Genomic DNA, 22369 nt, shown 5'->3' with positions numbered 1-22369 from the left:
GTTTTAACTCCCTTAAAGTTTCCCTCAGTCACAGCCAAGCAGAAAACACCCAGAGAGCTGATGTGCGCATGGGCAGCTAACAACTAAGCTCTGCTCTACGCAGGGGGTAGGTGGACACGTCCCTTGGCTAAAAAGCATTGGGGTGCCACTGTACCTACCCATGCTGCTCACTAGATCACATCCTAAAACTTAGATTTTTCCATCGTCTTCTGGTGTTTGTCCTCCAGGAGGCTGACCAGCTGATGACCTAATACTGATTTTGGTACACTAATGGTTCCAGCAGTTAATCAGTTGTGATTTTTCTGTTCAGCACAAACTACCGGCAAAGATCTGGCTGCACGCTGAAGGCCTGTCATTACCAACAGCGGCACACAAAGTAGTACACCACATATCGGCTCAGGGCTGGTGGTGCAACATGGGTCAGCTCTAAGAATTTAAAAAGAAGCAGCAGTAAGCTTGCTTTATCCCGATTTTTTTCCTACTCTATCCAGCCATGGCAATACGATTACTCAGGTTCATCCAAACAGCTTTGGGTCGTGCTGTTGTGAACGGAGCGCTCTGCACTGCTGTGTTCCGCAAACCCTGTTTCCGTACAGCAGGAGGACAATGTACTGGTCATACCTTCCAACAGAATCAGGCAACAAGGAGAAGGCCCTGAACAACAGCCTTCAACCAACACTAGTGTTCTGTTAACTAATTAATTGCAGAAGGACTGATCCTACCCGATGAACAACTGAGACAACTATTCTCAGAGGCCTGAGTTACAAACAGCCCTGCTGCTGGTCACTTACAACAGGTGCACTCCTTGTCCCACACCGGAGCTGCTCCTGCCCGCCTGACAGAGGAAGAGAGCCGGAGTTGTATGGACAAGCCTGAACTTCACTGTCTCTGCCCCTCCTTGTGCACAGCTGCGAACACAAAGGAGTAGTTGCTTTGACTTGGAAAAAAAAGGCACAATACCTTCTGTTACTTAGGAGGAGCTGTAAAAGTAATGAAAAATATTTCCCACAACATGCTTCTGTTCAACTTTCTTTTTTAGCCTACTTTATTGTAACTGGAACACTTTTGCTCCAGTTATGACTGCGCCTATCCCATTTACACTAACACTCAAGTGAGCAGTGTGTTATCTGCCAGCAAAGCCTTCCACCAGTCTCTCCACTTAATAAATACTTAATTCAGAACAACTAGGGAACACTAACCTTTCTTTCTCCTTGCATTTATCTTTCCAGTTTGATCCCAAGTTATCTTTGGAAAAAAACTATAAGCATTAAATTTTTGAAGGAAGCTTAGTTTGGTGGTGGTGTTGGATCAGTGCTGAAGTGCAATCTACTATCCCTTTTGAGGTGGTGGTTTGTTTTTGTTTTTTTTTTTTTTTAATTAGGACAGAATGAAAATAACTCATTACTAAAGCAGTCCTGAATTTAAGATGGTATATGAGGCAATAACTTACTTCTGGCCTGACAGGAGCTTAGGAAGTTTTGCATAATGAGGAGTGTATCAGTCATGTAACTCTTCGTTGGTGCTCAACGAGAGAGAGGCGGTACTCTCAGCGTGCAGTTTCAGAGATGGATAAAGAAGAATAAACACCCCCTCCTATTCTGCTCTTCGATAACCTGTCCCTAGGCCAGGCTGAACACCAAACCTGTGAAACAGTGGACCGACTCGTTCAATTGCAATAGTTGTTCCCAGTTCAAGTGAAATATACAGAGGAGGTATCTGAGCAACGTTTGGGCAAAGAAAGCACAAAAAGTCAAGCGTATTTGGCTGGAATGCTGCCATATATTTAAAGAAATGAGAACCAACTACCCACACACAGTATCTTTGCTCATTCACAGAAGAGATCTCTTTAACAGCTAAGGTTGTATTATTGACAAACTCAATGCAGAGCTTCACCTAGACCTTCAGTCTGCGGTGCCTTGTCACCGTACCTTTCTGCAGGACACGACCAAATGTAATCTCCGAACAAACAACTACCCAGGGTGGCTAACACAATTCACTACAAACTGAAGTTTCACTAACAGGCTTGGAACCAAGACTGTTCCTTTGCATTCTCACTTGTCCTTGCTTGTAGGCAGAACTATGAAAACAGAACTGGATGCTAAATTACACGTGCAATCTGAAGTTGGAAGTGCACAGAGCCGGGACTTTCCGGCTTGCTTAAATCACATTTTATCCTGGGATATTTTATCATCTTAACATGACCTCCCTCTAAATTCTAACCAGTCAGGTTTTAGGAATGATTCATTTTAGGAATACTCTTTCATATTAACCTTGTGTTCAGAAATGCTTAAGACTTTTGGCCCCATCCACCCTTCTGGATTCTGTGCTAGCAGTAAGGCTTTAAAAAAGACTCAGGAGCAGCCACAATGCCTCTGTGAAAGTGGATGTGAGCATAAAAGCAAGTAACTGTCTCGGAGACCTTTTCGCAGTAACAGGACCTGGATCACACACGCTGTGATCGGGGGTAAGTTCTGCTACCGAATTCTAAAAAAAATCTTTTGAAATTAAAATTGCAGGCAACTCAATTTTCAAAATCCAGTTTGGTAGGAAGTACTGGTTTACTTGGAACAGCATGTGCTTGCAAGTCTGTAATATCCTGATCTGTGAACACCACGACTTGCATTAATCAGCTGCGCAGTGAGTAGGGTAGCCTTTTGCGAACACGGCGGCAGCGACTGCAGATTTATCATCTTCCGGAAACTCTGCATCTTCTGCCTTAACATCTGCAGTAGCTTGAACCTGTTCTGCCTGGATGTCTTCAGTTAGATGGACAGGGGCTTCTGCCTGCCCCCCTGTGTACGTGGGAGTGCTGTACTTCATCAGGATAGTCTTAAACTGGGCCAAGGGCGCATTCGTGCGAACTCCCATAGGATCAAAGTGGGTTCTACTTACTCTGTATCCAGCTTCAGAGAGATAGTTTAAGAACTTATTTAACCTGGAAAAAAAAAAAAATTAAAAAGGAGCTAACGCTAGTAAGGCTGACTCAAGACAAGTTATCTATCAGTTGTCTTATCAGACTGGAACTTAAATGGAAACCTTACTTTGGCATGTTCATTCCTTTAATACTGTGTCTGTGGATATTGTAGTAAAATGCAGGGTGCTCAGCACTGTTCTCCGATTTTTGTCGCTTGGCTGCACTTCGAATCACTTCATCGCTTTTTCTTTTGCCTGGGCCACAAAAAATGCCAGTGAAACCAGTGAATATTCAAGTGAGACCACAAAAAACGACAATGAAGCCAAAGACAGTATATAAAAAAAAAGCCAAAGAGCAACTTCATCTTTTGTCTGCTTTTCTAAGCCGCTATTTTGCAGAGTTAAAATCTATACTGAATTTAATTAACATGCCATTTTCAGTAATAACAAGTGAAGTCAAGTAGGCTTCACGGAGTATTTAGCATTCTGCTTTTACCAGCAAATAGGATTCCACATGAAGATAAAGTAAAATCAGTATTCAATGGGAGAAAAAAACCCCACAACTTCTGAGTACCAGTATAGTTAAATATAAAACAATACACAAACAAGAAGCTGGCTTAGCCAGCACTTTAAACGGTAGTTTAATTTTAAACTGCTACAGCTACACCAAAATTATCTACTTACCATGTACCAAGTAGGATTCTGCAGAAGCATTTGGTGTTTTAATATATACGCCACACTCTTCTAGAATATAATTAAAAGTCAAAATTAATTCTACTGTAATACAGTAAAATGGCAAAATGTTAACCTTGGTTAAACAGAAAGAAATAATACCGCACTCTGGCCTAAAGAAATAAGTGTATAAGAAGCATGCATACAGGTAACTTTTACATAATTTGATTTTAGAGGGTATATTCAAAATCCAATTTCAGTTAATAGTAGAAGGGCATTCCCATAGAGAAAGCTGGTGTTTTTGGCACACTGATTAGCAATCCCTGCAGAGTATGCAGAGGGTGACAGCACATGCTCTCAGGATACACCAAAGAACTAGCAGACACTTGGTATCTCATAGAATCATAGAATGATTTGGGTTGGAAGGGACCGTTAAAGCCCACCCAGCCCAACCCCCCTGCCAGGAGCAGGGACATCTCCAACCAGATCAGGTTGCTCAGAGCCCCGGCCAACCCGGCCTTGAATGTTTCCAGGGATGGGGCATCCACCACCTCTCTGGGCAACCTGGGCCAGTGTTCTACAACTCCTACTACTACAATTTCCATCTCCTTCAGGGAACATGCTGGATTTCATGGCAGTCACCTTCCCTGCATTACGTTTATTTCGGTTAGGACCTGTCATACTGATGAAAAATGTCTAAATCCATCTCTCTGCCTCCGACAGACCCTACTCTTTTTGCAGCACCAAAGACCATCTGACAAGAGCTGACCCGTCCCACACGGCATTCAAAACAACAAACATTTTCTTGACCTTTTTATGCGTACACTGCTGTTAGTAAGTTATTAGAGAGCAGCATCTCTCTGAATCACCACAAAACCAGTCCTTTTTGTGAACAGTCTGCCCTTTTTCTTACCTTGTTTGCTCTCATCGTAAGGACTATGAGTAGAAGAATGTTTTGAAGTTGTACACTCAGCTTCACAAACTAAAGTCTTCAAAAGTGGCTGCACTTCATCCAAACCATACTGGACAGCCTCAAACAGCATTCTTCTGAGGAATCCAGTGTTAAAGAGGGCTCCTGACCTATGAAATACAAGACAAGTGAAAAGTTAAGACTTCTTAGTGAAAACAAAAAAGTTGCTGTAAAACTCTCTCACCCAAATTGACCAGCAATTATATGACACCGAAATGCTGCACCAGGCCAACTGTGTTCTTAACTTAGCAATATGGAATTGCTTTGTTTCCATTGACGGTAACATGGGTTTCGTGTTAAAAAACAAGATCTCAGCCAACAACAGGAACTTTATTTCCACCACTGACTTGCCCTACTACACGGAGAAAGTAATTTAACCCTCAGAAGAAAGGTACTGTCAACTGTCAACCATTTTTAATACTGCTTTGAAATGGTTAAAGTCTTAACAAAAGGATTTATTCTTGGTTTCTTACAAGACAAAATTCTAAGTCTTAATTATCAAGCAGTGTATTATTTACTAACGTCAGTACATGTAAGGATTTACTAAATAAATTCTCCACAAACATCAAGTAAATAAACTGTTGTTTAATGTTTGGCAACTAGAGGAACACACAGCGAGGTTCTCCCGCGCAGGACGTATTAACTAAGTTGCACCGAATGTGAAATTTAAAGCAAGTTTGCTATTATTTATTAACTGGTTTGAATTCTAAGAATAAAAGTAAAAACTGAATATCCTACTAAATTCAAACCAGTTAAATGTTTCCTGGATTGCTCCTGATCGCTATACCTCCTTTTGTAGTGTTGGAATATCCAGACGACTTGCATTTTTGTTATATGACTGAAGAGCTGACCTCCAGAGGTGCTTCCAACCTAAATTATTCTCTGATTCTGTACCGTGTTCTGAACTTACCAGAGAGGGCCAAGAACTACTGCTGTCTTCCCAGGCATACTGCCGTGACAGTCACAAGGGAGCTGCTGATAAGGGTTTTCTACAACAGAAAAACAGGATTTAAGTTGTCTGGAAATAGTCAGCAATGCCTACTTTACTGAAGAGAGATGACATCGCGATGAAGTAGTAGCATACTTTAGTGGAGGCATCTGGAAGGGCAAGCAACAGCAGGAGTGTGATGCCACTCTCACTTCTGTCAAGCAGTGCTTATGAGAATTTAGTGATTGATGACTTGATCTGAACGTTGTGGAAAAAAGAAAAAGAAACAAACCTAAAAAGCCACATAATTCCTATATTTCTTGGCAGATTTCAAGTCAGAAGACAATTATTAACCTTCCTTTACTTATATGAGCAGCTGTCCAGGTTAACAGTAAATGTCAACAACAAAAATTTCAAACATCAGCCAATTATGTCTACAAAGTACAGCCCACCTACAAGTTTTCTAAGCCGTAAGTCATCTCACTTGCAAGTAAGGCATTAAGTAAACAATTAATTTACTAATTAACACTGTGCTTACTGGTTACTCATTTCTGTTCTTAAAATTTTCTCTAATATTTTTTATCTTTTTAGTAACAAGCTCATTGCATGCTTATGCACCTGACTTTGAGCAGGGCAGTCAAAGACACCACCAATAGCAGTTAGATATCCAAGAACCTGTAACTTTGAAACAAATTTTTACCTTCTCTCTTCAGTTAAACTACCATCTGGCTAGTGCCTACCTCTTAGCTTAATTTTTGTCTCCTACATCTACTAACTCGTGTACAGAGACAGCCCTACACAGTTGGTTTTTAACCCAGAAGCTTCATTTACCACCGAGCGTTAGATGAATTCCAGGGATGGTGCGTACCTTTCCTACCACGCCCGCTGAGATATTTCCATCAGGCATTTACAGATACTGCCTGAGTTCAGGCAGAATACACCCTAATCTGAGGGGAAGTGACACTGTTTAGTCGACTACATTTTAAGGTAACTGAAATGAACAGCAGAAAAGCAATCAGACACCAAAATCTATCAAGCTGCCACTGTATGGAGGAACTGAACGGAAGCAAAGACTGTCCTGTCCCACTCCTCATACCCTTCACTGAAAGGACAGATCCATGGGCATACTGGGCATCCTTGGCAGCTTCAGCAGCTATACAGCTAGCTGGAATATGTCCCGTCTAGAAAGAAATCCCGTACATATACAGCAAAAGGCATGCAAACAACTAATCTAACCCACCACCATAAAGCACGGTACCTTCTCCACCTGACAGAGTAAGATGCAGGTACCTTCTCCACCTCATACGACATGCCCATTGTTACATTAAAGGGAATTACTACTTTACTAAAGGGATGTAAATATAAACAAGGACTAAACAAGCACAAAATGGAGATACAGGAATCAGACCTAGAAAGTACAAAGGAAAATCTATTTACCTTCTACCATATTACCCTCTTTCTGAAAAACTCTTTCTTCACACCACTGGCAATGGATGAGGTATCTTATTTTCTTTGCTGAATCATCTGCAGGAGATGGTCCCCTTAAAACTCTGACCACTACTAGAACAAAATGTTCTAGAGCTACTGCAAGTAAAACTTCAATGCCTTTGTTACAGCGAGCTGCAGCTCTATGAAGGAAAACAAACACAAAACCACATTGTACGTAAATCAGCAGACTAAGATTGCACCGACACTTGAACTTCCTGAAGGATTCTTGAGCTCATCCACTTTCTAGCAAGAGATGCTGAAGACCTGAGAAAATGATTAGGAGAAAGGGTTGTTTCTGAAGTGCCTAGTTTTGTCTACTTCCTGTAAGGCTAAGCAAAGCTTGTTTAATTTCTTTTTATCACATCTAGAAATACTGGTCTGCCATCTGCATCATCTTTTATCCACATACCGACCTATGGCCAGGATATTGTAACAAAAAATATAAACAAGCTAAATGAAAATCTGAGAAAGTAGAACTGTGGAGGGACACATGGTGGTAAATGACCAAATGTTAATTGAATAAGGACTGTGGGAAGGTAAGTGAGCAGTCCCTGAATAGGTAAGCATTGAGAAGGAAGAAGAATCTTTAGGGGAGTTAGAGCATGTAACCCAGAACACAATTAAAACTTCGCTTTGCGGTTCTGTATTTAAGAATATTCTGCGGGGAACAACTTCACATATGCAGGGAGAGAGAGAAGTAAAATCTAAACACACTCAGGTCAGTGGTTTTTGCTCTGGCATTCTCAAGACCTCTGCATACTTTATTTCATCCCCTTGTCTCTACTGAGCCTGCATTTTTTTCCCCCCAGTTAGGGAACAGATTTTATGTCTTCATAATACTCTTCCAACAAGTTTCTACCAGAATTTGAGCAAATTTCTTTTAGCAGTACCTTGTCACAGCAGCAATGACTATTCTGGCTGCCAGTTCCTTGTAGTACTCTGTTCTGACAATATTACATCCATAATGACGCAGGGCAACGTGCTGAGCCTTTGCGTACAGAGAACTGATGTCTGTAGACGTCAATGACACAATTCCAAGACTTCTCACATTTCTGAAGGCAGAATCCAGATAATTCACAGACGTTCCAAAGGGATCCAAATGGCTGAAAAGAAAGGAAGTCCCACTGAATATCTACATATGCTCAAGAGTTTAGCTTTAATCTCAGGCAAACGCTTTTTCATAAGCTTAACCTATGGTCATATTTAGAACAAAACACGAAAACGGGACTAAAATTTACAGCACATCTCTCATGAATTACTCTGGAATACTCAAGTGTCAAATTGCAAGAGCCAGGGAAGCACTGTGCTGGAAAATACACATCACCACAAAGCACCAAGTACTAAATACTGAGACTGATTTTCAGCCTGAATACCTGCTACTTCATTAATTTAGATCTGGATGTTAATCAGTAATAAAAAAAAACAAAACAAAACCCTCCAATCACTTACTTTGATGTCTGTATAGGTTTTCAATGTACATGTCTATAAACTCAACTCGGAAGAACTAGCCTACTTTAATTGAAAATTAATATGCAGCAAAATGGATTAAAACAGGAGAAGCAATAGAGTCCTACACAATTACACACAAAGGTATTAATTTTAAACTAATTAAAAGTTTTAAGGAAAAAACCAGCTAATTTAACATTTCTCTTTATCAAAGAGACAATTTTTTTATTAAAAAAATAGTTTGCCTTAAAATTTTCATGTACATTTACAGGCCATTCCGGACATCAGAAGGGCTTAATATTTTCCCAGCAATTTCTACACCATTTAAGGTTAAAGTTCTTTTCCCGCACCATTTCTGGGACAATCAAAATACATTTAAAATACCAACAGACTGTTAGTTGATTCCTTCATTCCAGCTTCCCTAAGAAATCACACACTGGGAGATGGGGTGGGGTGCATCACTATCAACCCAGAAAGTTATTAACAGAAACACTCAACACTTACATAAAATCAAATGATCTCAAATGCATTATAACATTGGCATCCATTTTTGTCACCTCAATGGTGTCTGTATTTTCTTCTCCATCTCCCATAGCTTCATCGTTGTCTTCTTCTTTAGTGTTCAGTTTCACCTTCATTTTGTTTAAATGGCAGTTTTCCTGAATCATTGTCACAGAATTTTCATTGCAATCATTAATGGTAACTTTCACAGCACTTCGGAGATGCTTTGCCCATTGTAATCCCATTATACCTATGGAAAGACAGAATTGGAACTCCAGGACCGAATAATGAGTTGGTTTCTGGGTCACTGCATGCACTAATTAGAAAATGCATCCTTTTAAACGCTTATAATACAGAAGTGTGTGCGTGCTGCAAATTTTGTCATGTTCCTGCAAAACTGTGTTGGTGATCAGCATAGAGTGACGAAGAGGTATGTAAAGGGACAGTCTATTTGTCACCTTCTTATATGAGAACTGGGGCTACAGACCGAAAGACCCGTGGTTTTCGCAGCAAGTTGGACCAACAATCTGCAGGAAAGCCCCTCGGCTTTTTTAACACTCCTGAGTAGCAGGCAGACTCCTGTGACAGCTCACGGTAGAACACAAACATGAGAATAGGTACTGTTAAGATTTTTAGGCTGCCTCCAAGTGTTTATTGCTGACTTTCACAGTGAAGTCCACGATTACATTATAGAAGTGCAAGACAGGATGCACTTGTGAAGTCTTGCCCAGTTCAGAATGGTGATCAATCCAGATCTCTGCAGATTTTCTTCCAGACGGTTAATAGACACTGGTATCACTAAACATTTCATGTTCAGAATTTCTGTAATCAATTAAAAGAAGCTCGGATTCATCACCATTTTAAAACGACAGGTTGATTTTACAGCCAAATTCCACAGCCACGGAGTCACAAAAGATCTGTGACCTCAGACGCAAGTTTAGGAAGATGCCACTTCACGGACATTAAGGCAACTGATTTTAAGGAGACCACTAAACTTTGATTTAATATCATTTACAGTATTTTTAAAAGGCCTAATACCAGGCTTCTGAAGGCTGGGTTTTTTGTAAATAAGCTAATCACTGCGTGCCTAAGGAAGAAAATTACTGTGTACCTCACATTATTTTCGAGTACACAATGTCAGGTACTACTGATTTCTGCAGCTTCATACTATCGGATATTAGCCAAGAGATTAAAGAAATTGACTTTACCAGTGGCGCCAAAAGCATCCAAACATTCAATCGGTTTACGTTCCTCAGCTAGAACAGCTAGTGCACAGAATATCAATTGCCTAGAAGATAAAAAAGAATGTCATATTAAGTAAGTTGAAAAAAAATACTTCTCCTTCCTTTTCCTTACTTATTTCCCATGAATGTAATACTAGAACATTTACGCTAAACTCTACCTTTTACATGGATTAATTGTAAATCAAAAACCTCAACTACTCTTAAAAGTTTAATTCTGCAACAAGATATTCGTAAGGTAAGATCCTGAATCAACTTACTAGTTACTTTAACACTGAAAAAAGTGGCTAGCATTCAAAAGTAAATAGTAGTTTTTTTACTTTCCCAGCACAATCTGATGCTACCCTACTAATGGCTGTGTTTAAAAAGAAGTCAGAAATTACTGTAGAGCAATGAAATTCCATTGTGTTGAGGAACAGGCCTCGTGCTTTTAGACATGGCCATAACTTTAGTGGCAATGGCCTTCTTCAGAGGCACGTCTTAGCTGCCATAGACGTATCTGAGCCAGCTTTAACCCTGGAAGCTCAAATATTAACAGCACTGAGAACACAAGGGGTCAGCAGGGGCTGAAGCCCAGTCCCATGCTTTGGTGGCAAGGCTCACACCTTTCAGTTCTAGTACACTTATAACTCCCCTTAAAAAAAAGACAATGTTTCTTCCTTCATCTTTTTGAATGCAAATAATGAGAAGACACTTAAGAGACTCTGAGTCCCAAGAGAAAAAAGCCTAGAATATGAAAACTGAAAATTATAGGTATGCTGCTGTTCAGTCAGAGAAGAGACAGCAGTGACCAGCCATAGTATCTTGTGGAGATTCATAGAAAAAACAACTGAAGTGTGTTAGTTTTCAGGTGTGCTCCTTTCAAATACTGTTCTCCATAAACTACTCACTACAGAAAATACTTAACTGTTTCAAAAATGACAGTATTTCTCATATAGTGTTCTTGGGTTTAAATATTATTTGTCAAGAAGAGTTTCCTGATGGAAAACTATTTCTCTTGCCCTCTGAATAGAAGTTTCAGAGGCTCTGCTCTTCAAAATGCATGAGTAGTTTTCACTACAAACTCACTGCCCCTCTGGTGTATCCTCTTACTCCCTCTTCTCTTACCTGTTGAGTTTCATTTTAGGATTAAAATAGGAATCTGTTTTCTGAGGTGTGGAGTAGTTTGGAAGAACCTGCACATCTGTGGCTGACTCTTTCAACACTTCATGAGAAGACTTGGGAGCAGGAACTAAAAGATAGGAATTGTGGGGGAAGAAAGAGTTAGCAAGAATTGAAATTAACATTAGCACATTCGATAAAGTAAATTGAAAACTTGGTCCCATATAGCAAGAAGTCTGGGTTATGCTGTAATCCAACTAGCACATGGATTAGTTAACAAGTATGTGGGGGAAAAGAAGCAGGCAACAATTTATCACAATTTATCTTCTAGTCCTACCAGTGGCAGATAAGGGTCAAGCTCTACCAAAATTTACTTCTCACGAAGTATCAGATTTGTTTCTCAGTTAGGCTCCTACATATCCATTCAAATTTAAGAAAGCAAGCCCCTGAGGCTGAGGCTTAGCACATTTGTTTTGCATGTTCAAACATAATACATTGCTAATTAATTAAAATCTTATTAACATAGTTCTGAATGTCCATCAATGAACTGCAAATAGCCCTCAAAATTCCTGATCTCTCTAAACCATCAAACATTTTCACGAAACGTGCACAAACAGCACAAGCAGAGGGACAATTTCAGCACTTAAGCTTCCCATGGAATAGTCTGTGGCAAAACAAGCTTTCTTGATTTGACAGCTGTAAACACATGCTGTCAATTCCTCTGAGCAATTTATCCTCAGTTTAACAGCAGCTAACTTTACCCAGGAACAACCAGGAAAAATGTTAGCTATCTTTCAGTGCTCAGCCTGCCTATCTCTTAGTGCTTTCAAATACACAGATTTCGTATCTGTGAACCGCTCTGCCATGTGCTCCACGTTCATAGCCTCCAATGTTGCTAAAGTGCCTCCAAAGCATGAAATATCTGACCTCCTCTTTTTCTTCTCTCCCTGCAAGGAAAAATAGCCACATCTATTTTGTTAAAAATGACAAATGGGCCACTCTTTACTAACAGCTCTGAAGAGAACAATACAGAGATTAATATATTTCACAACACAAACTCTACTTAAGTTAAAGGTATGGAATACGGTATGGATGGTACTATCGCTTCTCAGACACGCAAACCGATGCCCAGACACTAAACTACTATTCCTGAACTGCATATTGGTAACAGAACGAAGTGTGAACCTCATAGCTTCCAGGATCATCTTTACTATATTGTATCTAGATAAAATCCATATGTCTACACAGGAACAGAGAAAAAGAAATCAGACTAATTTTCAACAGTAACAGTCTGGGCTGCAGCAAAAAAACCCTTAATTTTTACACATCAGGTAATCAATTATGTGCTTTTTACTTAATAGCTGTAGGGAACAGACAACTTGCAAATATAAAGGAAATAAAATTAATTTTTAAGATTTGCCATTCCAGTTATTTTTATGTTTTCAATCTAGTTTATCCAAGTTTAGAAACAAAAGTCTAATTCTGGAGAAAGTCAGGTAGCATTGGAATTCACCAAAGAACTACTGACACTTCTGTCACAACTGAAAAAACATCATCTTGTTTTGTGAACCCATGCTGATGTAGTTTGTATTTAAAAAAAAAGTATTTTCCTGTTGCAGAAAGATTTACTTTAGATTGTTTTATGAAGAAAGAGAGTGAAATAAAAAGGCATGAAATCCTATGTGCAGATTTTGTTTTATGCATGCCATGTGCCCCATTCTTTTGGAGACACAGAAGCCTGTATTTACAACATTAAACTAATTGTGAAGGGAGGATTATTTATCAACAAGAACAGAGTAATGGGTCAATGCAGAGACTAAATCACAACACTGCTACATCTTTGAGGAAAAAAAAGTGTTCTGAAATATTAAGGGTAGGTTTCTCATTAGCAAAGCTACATCTTGAAGCCCTGGAACGTGTCCAGAGAAGGGCAACAAAGCTGGTGAGGGGTCTGGAGCACAGGCCTTATGAGGAGCGGCTGAGAGAGTTGGGATTGTTTAGTCTGGAGAAGAGGAGGCTGAGGGGAGACCTCATTGCACTCTATAGCTTCCTGAAGGCAGGTTGTGGTGAGCAGGGGTTTGGCCTCTTCTCCCAGGCAACAAGCAGGACCCGAGGAAATGGCCACAAGTTGTACCAGAGGAGGTTTAGATTGGACTTGAGGAAAAACTTTTTCTCTCAAAGAGTGGTAAGGCACTGGAACGGCCTGCCCAGGGAGGTGGTGGAGTCGCCGTCCCTGGCAGTGTTCAAGAGGCGGCTTGATGAGAAGCTACAGGATATGGTTTAGTAGCTGTGGCAGCAATGGTAGTGGGAAGACGGTTGGTCTAGATGATCTTATAGGTCCCATCCAACCATGTGATTCTATGATTCTATGATCTGTCTCAGAATTTTTCTCATGTCTCTCACCCACATATAGTTATTGCAGGTGCTACATGGTATAAAAAGACTGCATGTTTTATAGGATTAAGAACCTACCTGTAATAAACCTTGATTCAGTTTCTCCTTTATTCACATGACGATTAATATGACCTATCATGTCAGTTCTTCGTGTGATAGTTGCTGAACAGATGATACAATGGTAATGGGCCCCCATCTTTGAAAAAGTCTGTAAAATATAATATGTGTAGTTTCAGAATACGTACACACAGTTAAAGTAGAACTATACCTGAACACAGGCATATGAAGAAGTCATCTGCCTGTTACCTCTAGCACATACAAAATATTTTGTATCAACAGCCATAAAGACTGCAATAATCATACCTGCAGGGCCAGCACAGCAGCTATCCTGCCACAGCACCACAACCCACTGAACTCTGCCAATACTCCATACACTCAGCACACACAGAAAGAACTGAGCCGCTGCCTGGCCTAATGAACCCTTCATCCCTTGCACACCATCCTGCTGTTTACTCCTAACTGTGACAGGGTTTTACATGATCTAGGCAGCTACCCACCAAAACAAGAGAGCACTACAGCTACATTCAACTGTCCAAGGGCTCTATCAAATACCTACATTCTGGCCTGATAAGCTTTTGGTATCCCACACTGGGTATCAAGACGTATTCTGAGACTAAGTATACCACAGAAGTTCCCCTGTATCACTCACTTCCCCCACTTAGGATAACAAATACTTCTGCAATTCAGCATTTTCACCTGGTCTCCAACAAGATTTGGTTTTACTGGACGACAAGGTAAGTGGCAGATGCACATTCGGTACCCTGGAAAAAAAAAATTCTTGTCACATCACAGTACAGTAAGTCAACACAATGCATATGTCCTATACCACAGACTCTGCTTCAAAATGTTCTTTATTGCATGTTCTCATTTAAGATTCCCAAATAGTGCCACAAGACAGCAACAATTACCATTACCAATTATTTTATAAACTCACCTTCTGCACAGAGCAATTTATCAGCTAATTATAGACTATTAGATTTTAAAAATTTAAAAAAAAAATAATTACATACCAGCAATTAATTTCAATAAATCTGTCAGCACCCTACAAAGCTACAGCCAGTCTTCAAGCTATTTGGTACATAACTTTCAAAAGTACCTATGAGTATTTCACAAAAGTTTTGGTACCCAGCTTGTTTAAAGACTCCAAAAAAACATATGCTCCATGGTTTAAAGAAAAAAAAAAATCACAACAAAAAAAAACCCCAATGTGCTAGTGCACACAAAACCAGAACTCCTATCAGATCATTTTAAATTTAACTTTAATCTTGTCCGTTTTCTGATTACTCATTCTATTTCCCACAAGCTCATGCACCTAGTTCTTCATAATATTGCTCACTTTCTTTTCCTTCTTAAACTTTCTGTAGGGATCTCAATGCATCTTACAAGCTGATCGGGGTTTGTTAAAAAACAGATAAGGCTACTAAATACTTTGACTATTTATCTAAAACCATGGAATCTTTCTGATGAGCCAAAAATGACCATGCGCTTGTGTGTTTGTGTGTCTGAGCATTAACAACATAACCAAAACTTTTACCGAAGTAATTTTCATTATATAAATATTTTAAGTTTTACAGTAATTTTCATGACATGCCACGGAACTGTAGTTTTCTTTAAATGAGAAAATGCACAACGGTAAATATTTTGGCATGTTGAAGAATATAGAGCTACTTTACATTTACCATTTACATCCCAGTTCAAAATTCATTATGTCAAAATATGGTTCTAATTCAGAGCTGGTAACAAGATACTAAGTCAAGAGGAACTTAAAAAGATGAAAACACAGAACAATGTCTTACATGCCCACAATTTCTTCTAGTATTTACTACCCAAATATGATGCCCATTACCTTCAAATTCAACAGAAACTTTCCAGTGTAAATTCTGAAGGTGACGATGGAGTTTATGACTATAGCAAGCTTTGAACTTCTCCTCTGGACACAATGGACAAGGCTTCTTTTCATCTGAAAATACAAACAAAGAATAAGTATGAGAAACATAGGAAATGCACTTACAACTGATGCCAATAGAGATGCACATTAAGAGAAAAAAGAATGAGGTCCTGCCAGTTCCCCAGAGTATATTCTATTTCAGGCATACAAAACCATGAAATTTATGGATTGCCTCTTTCTGCTCCATAGAATACAGCCAAGAACCACTATCACTTTAACAATTAACTTCTACAACCTTTAGTTTTTGTTTTCTGCTATTTTTTACTCCAGCAACATAAGGAAATGCAACTTCTGAAGAGTCTTGCAGAGTAACATCATTTTATAAGTGAAGTCTAGAAACTTGCAATGTTAAAAAAAAAAAACCAAAAAAAAAACCAAACAAACAAACCAACCCCAACAGAAAAGATTAGAACAAGAATCTCTTTCCCCCTCCTGAAACTTTTAGATAAAACAAGCACCTGGTATCTTTTTAGAGTACCTTATATCTTTTGCAGCCTATGTTAAAATAACTTTTCTTCTTGGAAATCTTGCATAAGGGACTAAAAAGCAAAGGCAAGACTGTCTGACATCAAAGGTGCTGAAGCACTGGAAGTACTAATCTAAATAAAAACTAGCTGCTGGTGGGTCTTAAGATTGCTGAATGTCAAACAACCTCTCACGCAGAACTTAGCAGAAAAACTTCTATGTGTTAGAATAGTACACAATGAATATTGAAACGTGCCACACATGGGGATCTATAATAATAATTACTTAGCTTAGACTTGTACAATAGCAAAGTCCCTTTTTTTTATGGCTGTTTAATGAGTGAATGACTATTTCTGTGCAGAGTCCCATGCCAAGAGCCAAAAGAGGCAGCCTAGAGCTCACCAAATAAATCATCGGTGTTCTCTAATGTTGATCAGCCTCTTTTATTGACTTAAAATTTACTGAGTATCAAATACCTGAGGCAATGGTAATAAATACAAGCCAGACCTTTAACACTCATGACAGAAGAAGGCTACATCCATGGCAGAAGAAAAAAAAAATTACTATTGAGAATGGGCAAGGAAATAATGTTTCTTATGACTACCATGGATTTATATATAACTCAGCTCAGCAACAGCTCCAAGTACCAGACTTGGGAGATACTTATGATCCATCTCCTCTGTAAAAACGGAACAAAAAATTAAAAATGGAACTAGGTAAGTTTTTGGCATATTTGTTAGTACAATGAAGCAGACATGGAGGTGGGCTATTACTTCCATCAGTGGCTACTCTAAAATACGATTAAGGCGCAAGAGCCGTATGACGCAGACCCTTTGTACAACCTGATGTTTTTCTTGATCTGTGAATAAAAGCCAGTTCAGTTGCAAGGGCTGCCACTGTCAGCACTAAATACATACATGTAATCAGAGAAAATCTAGAAGTTGTAATAAAAACACTTTGCAATCTGAAGCAATCCTCCAATACACATCTGGATCACAAATTAATAAAGTAAGGAAAAAAAAATAAAACATCCAACCAGAATATGTATTTATTTAAACTGATATTTAAACACTGCAAAGACAACAATTAGCTTCCCTATTACTGTGGCACTTGAAGTTAAATAAAAATGAGACTAAGCTGGCATGTATAGCTAGAATTAGCATTTTGCTGATCCATGCACATTGCCAACAGTAAAAATGCTACAATGCAAAGGAAAAAAAATGGAAAGGAATCTTTAAGGCCTTAAATTTACCGAAAGAAGTACAACATTCAATAAGCGAGAGAACAAATCATAAGGCTATTTTTTATGCAAACTCTAGTCTTGAAGCATTAAAAATATATGTAGTGTGTTAAAAATAAAAAATTAAGATTAAATGTAAATACCTGTAACATGAAGATCTGTGTTCTGGGATACTGCCATGGTAAACTCACCTTCTTTCAGGTCAGCTAGTTTCTCCAGATCAGCAAGATGTCTTTGAATTGAAATATGTTTCTCTAAAAAGCAGAGATATTCAGAAGTTAAACATTCTTAGTTAAAAATTCTTTTTATTTACTGCTGTTTTTCTATGCATCATTTCAAATCTAACACTAATCGGGAATTACTATAGTACCAATTGGAATACTTTTTTGTATCCTTTAACTTCCATGGTAGAAGGAATGACTGCAAAACTAATCCCCAGAACAGTTCTTTAATAACATCCATATATTTCTGCTTGTTTTTTTAATGCTGACACACATCAGATTTCTCAAATTTGAAAGACCTTCATTTGAAAAAATAAGCTGAAAAGATCAAGTCACATTCCATTCATTTCTGATTTTACTGCTTGGCATTGTTAGTGAAGGCAAATCATGCACAAACCAGTATAAAAACATCTTATGAACTGTCTGGCATAACTAAAATATCAGCTAGAAGAGGATCAATTTTAAGTAACGACTATTTGCTGTATAGGCAGGATAAATTAAATTCTACCACCTTTTTTTTTTCCCCTTAGGAGACGGTTTAAATTTACCTCCTGATTTTTCAACTTATCAGTCAATGGGAACAGTGAAGAATTTGCTAAAAACAAGAGAAGTACCTTATCCAATAAACCATCTTTATTGGTTTCGGCACACAGAACATCCCAGTTTACACTAACACTGATTCTGTAGTGATTTTAAACCTTGATAATGTTTTTACAAGATTAGTGTTCAGGTTTTCTTATGTGAAACAAAGACAGCAATTGATCAACATGCTCAAGATAAAGAGGCGAGTTTTAGCTAAGGGGAAAAGCAATTCCTAGCTTTTAATTTATGCGCTTAGATAGAACAGATTTTCTCTGCTCTCCGTGGTGCTTTTAGCATCAGAGCCTGATGTAGATCACACCTCATCTAACCTTGACCTCTCTTTCTGTCACTGTGTATGCGCAAATTTCTGCAGTGATTTCTAGAAATGTTAGTAAGAGGGAAATGGCATCTCACTTGAAAGAGATTTACAACGTCTTAGGAAAGTATTTTATTCAGATGCATGGGAAAATGTATCCATACCTATTGGATGTATGGAAAATGAGACTTCACACATTCCCTTTACCTTTCTTCCCCACTATTTGGACTTTCTACCTTTTCTTCTTTTCTTAAGCACAGAACACAAGTATTCTTAGAGTTTATTAGCAAACCTCTTGGATAATCAGATGACACATCCAGAATGTTGCTCTCGGGTTCCCTCGTGGATTCTTCCTCCATTCCTTTTTCTTCAGTTTCCAGTTCTGACTCAGTAACTTTCACATCCAGGTTGTTGCTTTCCACTTTTCCAGAGACAACCACACCATCTTAACAAAAACAACCAAACAAACAAAAAAAAAAACAGTAAAAGTGTTGTTGATGTAACTGAATTATACAAATGTGTTCTTTTGTTTCCAATAATTTGATGCTTCAAACTGACAACAAGTGTGAAGGAGAAAAAAATAATATATAAACAGTATGTTAGAGAATAATAGATTAATTGTCGCTCACCCTTGGAAACCACTGTGAAATAATGCCATCCCGGACAGACAGAACTATTCACACATCTGTATCACCAGATGTTTAAAGTTAACAAAATATTTACATATTATTTTCAGGGAAAGTGCAGTGCTAGCAAGACAAAGCAGGCAAGGAGGTCCAAATACTCTTAACTATATACTAGCGGCTAAGAAAGCCTGAAACCAGAAGTTTAGAACTGTTTACAACTAGCTGAACAATCTGAAAAAAAAGAGGTGGATAAGGAAGGAATTTGCTACCATCGGGGCGTGATGGTTAAGTGCTGGTGCCATCAGCATTTACAAATGAATGACTTCTCTGGGGCAGGGCAGAGATGGGCCTAGTGAAGAATTTCTAAAGAACTTAAAAGGCTGAGTGATTGGGCGATGACAAAAAATAGTCAACTGGCGGACTTGGGGAAAAAACTTAATCTTGATTTCACATATGAACACAGGGACTCTGAGCTGAGCATCACCAGTGAGGAATACCACCTTGGGATTTTATAATACAGTTCTGACGAAAGGAAGATGGCTTTAAACTGGAAGAGGGTAGATTTAGATTAGATATAAGGAAGAAATTCTTTACTGTGAGGCTGGTAAGGCACTGGAACAGGTTGCCCAGAGAAGCTGTAGGTGTCCCATCCCTAGAAGTCTTCAAGGCCAGGCTGGACAGGGCTTTGAGCGACCTGGTCTGGTGGAAGGTGTCCCGTGCCATGGCAGGGGGGTTGGACTAGATGATCTTTAAGGTCCCTTCCAACCGAAACCATTCTATGATTCTAAGAGATATAAATCCTCAGAAGCAGCAGGTTCTTCTCTTCACCAACTGGCACTAGGAAGTAGTAAGACAGGATGCAGAAACCCCGCCCAGCATGTATATCAAACAGTATTGCACCTGATCCTCCAAGCTTCAAATGGACAGGTGGAACCAGGAAAATTTCAAAAAAGGATGACAAGAAATAACAAAGCTATGGTATCACTTCCTAGCTATTGAGAAGCAAAAGAGCAGGCTATGACTTTTCAGCCTGGATCCAATAGATGTCGATAAGATTACGAGATGCAGAGAGCACAGAAATCAACCACTCGGTGTCTATTCCAACACAAAAACTGGGATGCACCACATGGAGATATCTACTGGAAATTCAGAGCAGAAAAATGTTCTCTACAGGACTGTCAATGCTGCAGACCTCCCTGTCACAGGCTGCTGCGGATGCTGCAAGTCTAGAAGCGCCAAAATGAGAATTTTATGGAAGAGAAATCCACTACGGGTTTTTAAATATGAAAACATGACCTTTGGCTCAAGAAAACAGGGAGTAACAAACTGTTTTGCGTTTGAAGATATTTCTGGAAGATGCATCAATGTATCGTTGCTCTGTCGTGCTAGTCTTCCCTGGTCATCTACTCCTGGCCACTACAGAAGACAAAACAAGGGCTGGCAGGATCTTAAAACAGTTCTTACAATTCTCCTCAGGGTTTTTGTTTGTTTGCTTTTAAACACTGCAGCTGGATACAAATCCTTGCCATTACAAAGAAACAGAAAGAGGAAATGGAAGGAATACCTGAAGACAGGAGTTACAGAAATTGTTTAGAAAGACAATTCTAAGAATTCTAACAATTTTCTACCTACCTTAAAATATATCCACACCAGCACTGCTACTCAGAGAGCACTGCTGTATTTCTCACAGATGTATTTTTAAGCTGACAACTCACCTGAGGCAGACTTGTATTTCCTGCCTACTTCTCAATTTAGAAGTTGCAAGATGCCTGGTGATAGTTTCGACACACTTTATTAATAGAAAAAGAGAAAGAAAATAAAGAAGTAAAATGATTTTTCGTAAGAAATCCATAAGAAGAACGATGATTATGACTACTTGTGCTGTGAGAAAAACTAGTAACACTGTTACAGAAACGCACAGTGAGAGCATAGCGGTGAGGTAAGTTCACCCGAGCTGGAGTGTCTGCATCTTCAGAGCAAGTGTATAGGTTAAAATGGCTGAAAAAGAGAGTATGCATGTATGTGCATATAGTTCTCATACACATCTACATGAAGAGAAATAAAACTTTCACATTAAGTTATAAAGAAAAGCAGGTTGTTACCAAAGCAAGATGATCGCAGGATTTTTACGATGCCTATCAGGAATCACAAATCCTGCACAAACACAATAATGCTTTAAAGAGCCGAAATTACACTTTTTTTTTTTTTTAAATTAGAGAGTCAGTTGACTTCAACTGTAAGGCTGCAGTAGCAAACGACCGGCATCGCTGCCGCGTTTGGCGCGTCTGGAGAACCGGCACAACCAGTTCAAGCACATTTGGCAGAAAACACTGAGGGAAAAAAAGCGCGGGGCACCCATCGCACCCCCACCTCCAACAGGCCCTGGTCTGAAGCGGGACCTCGCGGGCCACGGTCTGAAATAATAAAAGATCAGCAGCAGCAGCAACAACAAGAGAAAGCCTAATTAAAAGGAGAAAAGGGCTGTTTCAAAGGCCCCCGAGCAGGGCGGGAAGCGCCGAGGCCGCTGCCAAGGCTCAGCCCCCGGGGCCGGGCCGCCGCAGCGAGCACGTGTGGCCTCGCCGCCGGCCCCATCCCGCACAAAGCCGGGAAAACGGCGAGAACCGGGCTTCCTCCGCCTCGCAGTTTCACGGCTCGGCTGCAAGGAGAAAGGAGACGGCGAGAAGGCGGCTCCGGCCATAAATCCGAACGCTCACAGAGTTCTTGCCAAGGCGCTTCTCCCTTCTGCCCGCTCCCCGCGCCTCCGCATGGCGCCCGCCCGCCCGCCCGCTCTCCCGGGCAGCGAGGCGGCAGCCGGGGGCCGCGCCGCTCCCCTCCCCTCCGCGGGAGACCCTCCGCATGGCACCCTCCGCACCACCCGCTCCCGCCCGCTCCCGCTCCCGGCCCTCACTGAGCGCCGCGGTCCCCTCGGGGCTCTCTTCAGCATCGTCCTCCGGCCCCGGCCGCCTCCGCTCGGGGGACAACCGCGCCAGCGAGGCCTCCGCAGCCTCCGCCGCTGCCATCTTCTCCGCAGACAGCCTCGGCGGCCGGCGAGAGGAGATGAGATGAGGTGAGGTGAAGCGAGGCGAGGGAGCGAGACGCGCCGCGCCGCCGTCGCCTGTCGCTTGGGAGGGGAGGGAAAAGGAGCGCAGGGCGGCGGCGGCCGGGCACGTACGGCAGGAGAGGAGGCGGGCCCGCACCGCCTACATTTCCCACAGCGCCGCGGGACGACGGCCGCCTCCCCGGGCTCCGGTTCCCGG

The 22369-nt window shown here is 40.4% G+C and overlaps 1 protein-coding gene across 2 annotated transcripts; it reads right to left on the bottom strand.

Moving 5' to 3' along the window:
- Positions 1–1755: 1755 nt before the first annotated feature.
- On the bottom strand, positions 1756–22263 carry TRMT1L (tRNA methyltransferase 1L). 2 transcript variants are annotated; one of them, XM_086753566.1, is made up of 16 exons: positions 22021–22263; positions 18779–18931; positions 17511–17621; positions 15561–15674; positions 14411–14475; positions 13733–13862; positions 11267–11390; positions 10127–10206; positions 8922–9168; positions 7862–8074; positions 6921–7111; positions 5466–5544; positions 4499–4665; positions 3598–3657; positions 3042–3168; positions 1756–2935 (listed from the first exon to the last, which is right to left on the bottom strand). In XM_086753566.1, exons 1-16 carry the CDS (start codon positions 22130–22132, stop codon positions 2623–2625), a joined length of 2286 nt encoding a protein of 761 aa, XP_086609692.1. In that variant the 5' UTR covers positions 22133–22263; the 3' UTR covers positions 1756–2622. The 2 variants fall into 2 exon arrangements, with proteins under 2 accessions (XP_086609692.1, XP_086609693.1); XM_086753567.1 differs by having other exon boundaries at positions 17559–17621.
- Between the last annotated feature and the right edge of the window lie 106 nt (positions 22264–22369).

This window comes from Chlamydotis macqueenii, chromosome 8 (genome assembly GCF_036417535.1).
Source record: "Chlamydotis macqueenii isolate bChlMac1 chromosome 8, bChlMac1.mat, whole genome shotgun sequence".
Lineage (NCBI taxonomy): Eukaryota > Metazoa > Chordata > Aves > Otidiformes > Otididae > Chlamydotis > Chlamydotis macqueenii.
The sequence above is the reverse complement of the archived record's forward strand: the minus strand, read 5'-3'. Positions and strand labels throughout refer to the sequence as shown.

Bases quoted from the DNA above. Each gene is read 5' to 3' on its own strand.
- TRMT1L (XM_086753566.1), bottom strand. From the start codon at position 22,132: ATGGCAGCGGCGGAGGCTGCGGAGGCCTCGCTGGCGCGGTTGTCCCCC. The intron at 3,169-3,597 runs GTAAGTAGATAA...TTTGTGGCCCAG, and splicing joins AGAATCCTACTTGGTACATG to GCAAAAGAAAAAGCGATGAA. The intron at 2,936-3,041 runs GTAAGGTTTCCA...TTTTTTTTCCAG, and splicing joins AAAGGAATGAACATGCCAAA to GTTAAATAAGTTCTTAAACT.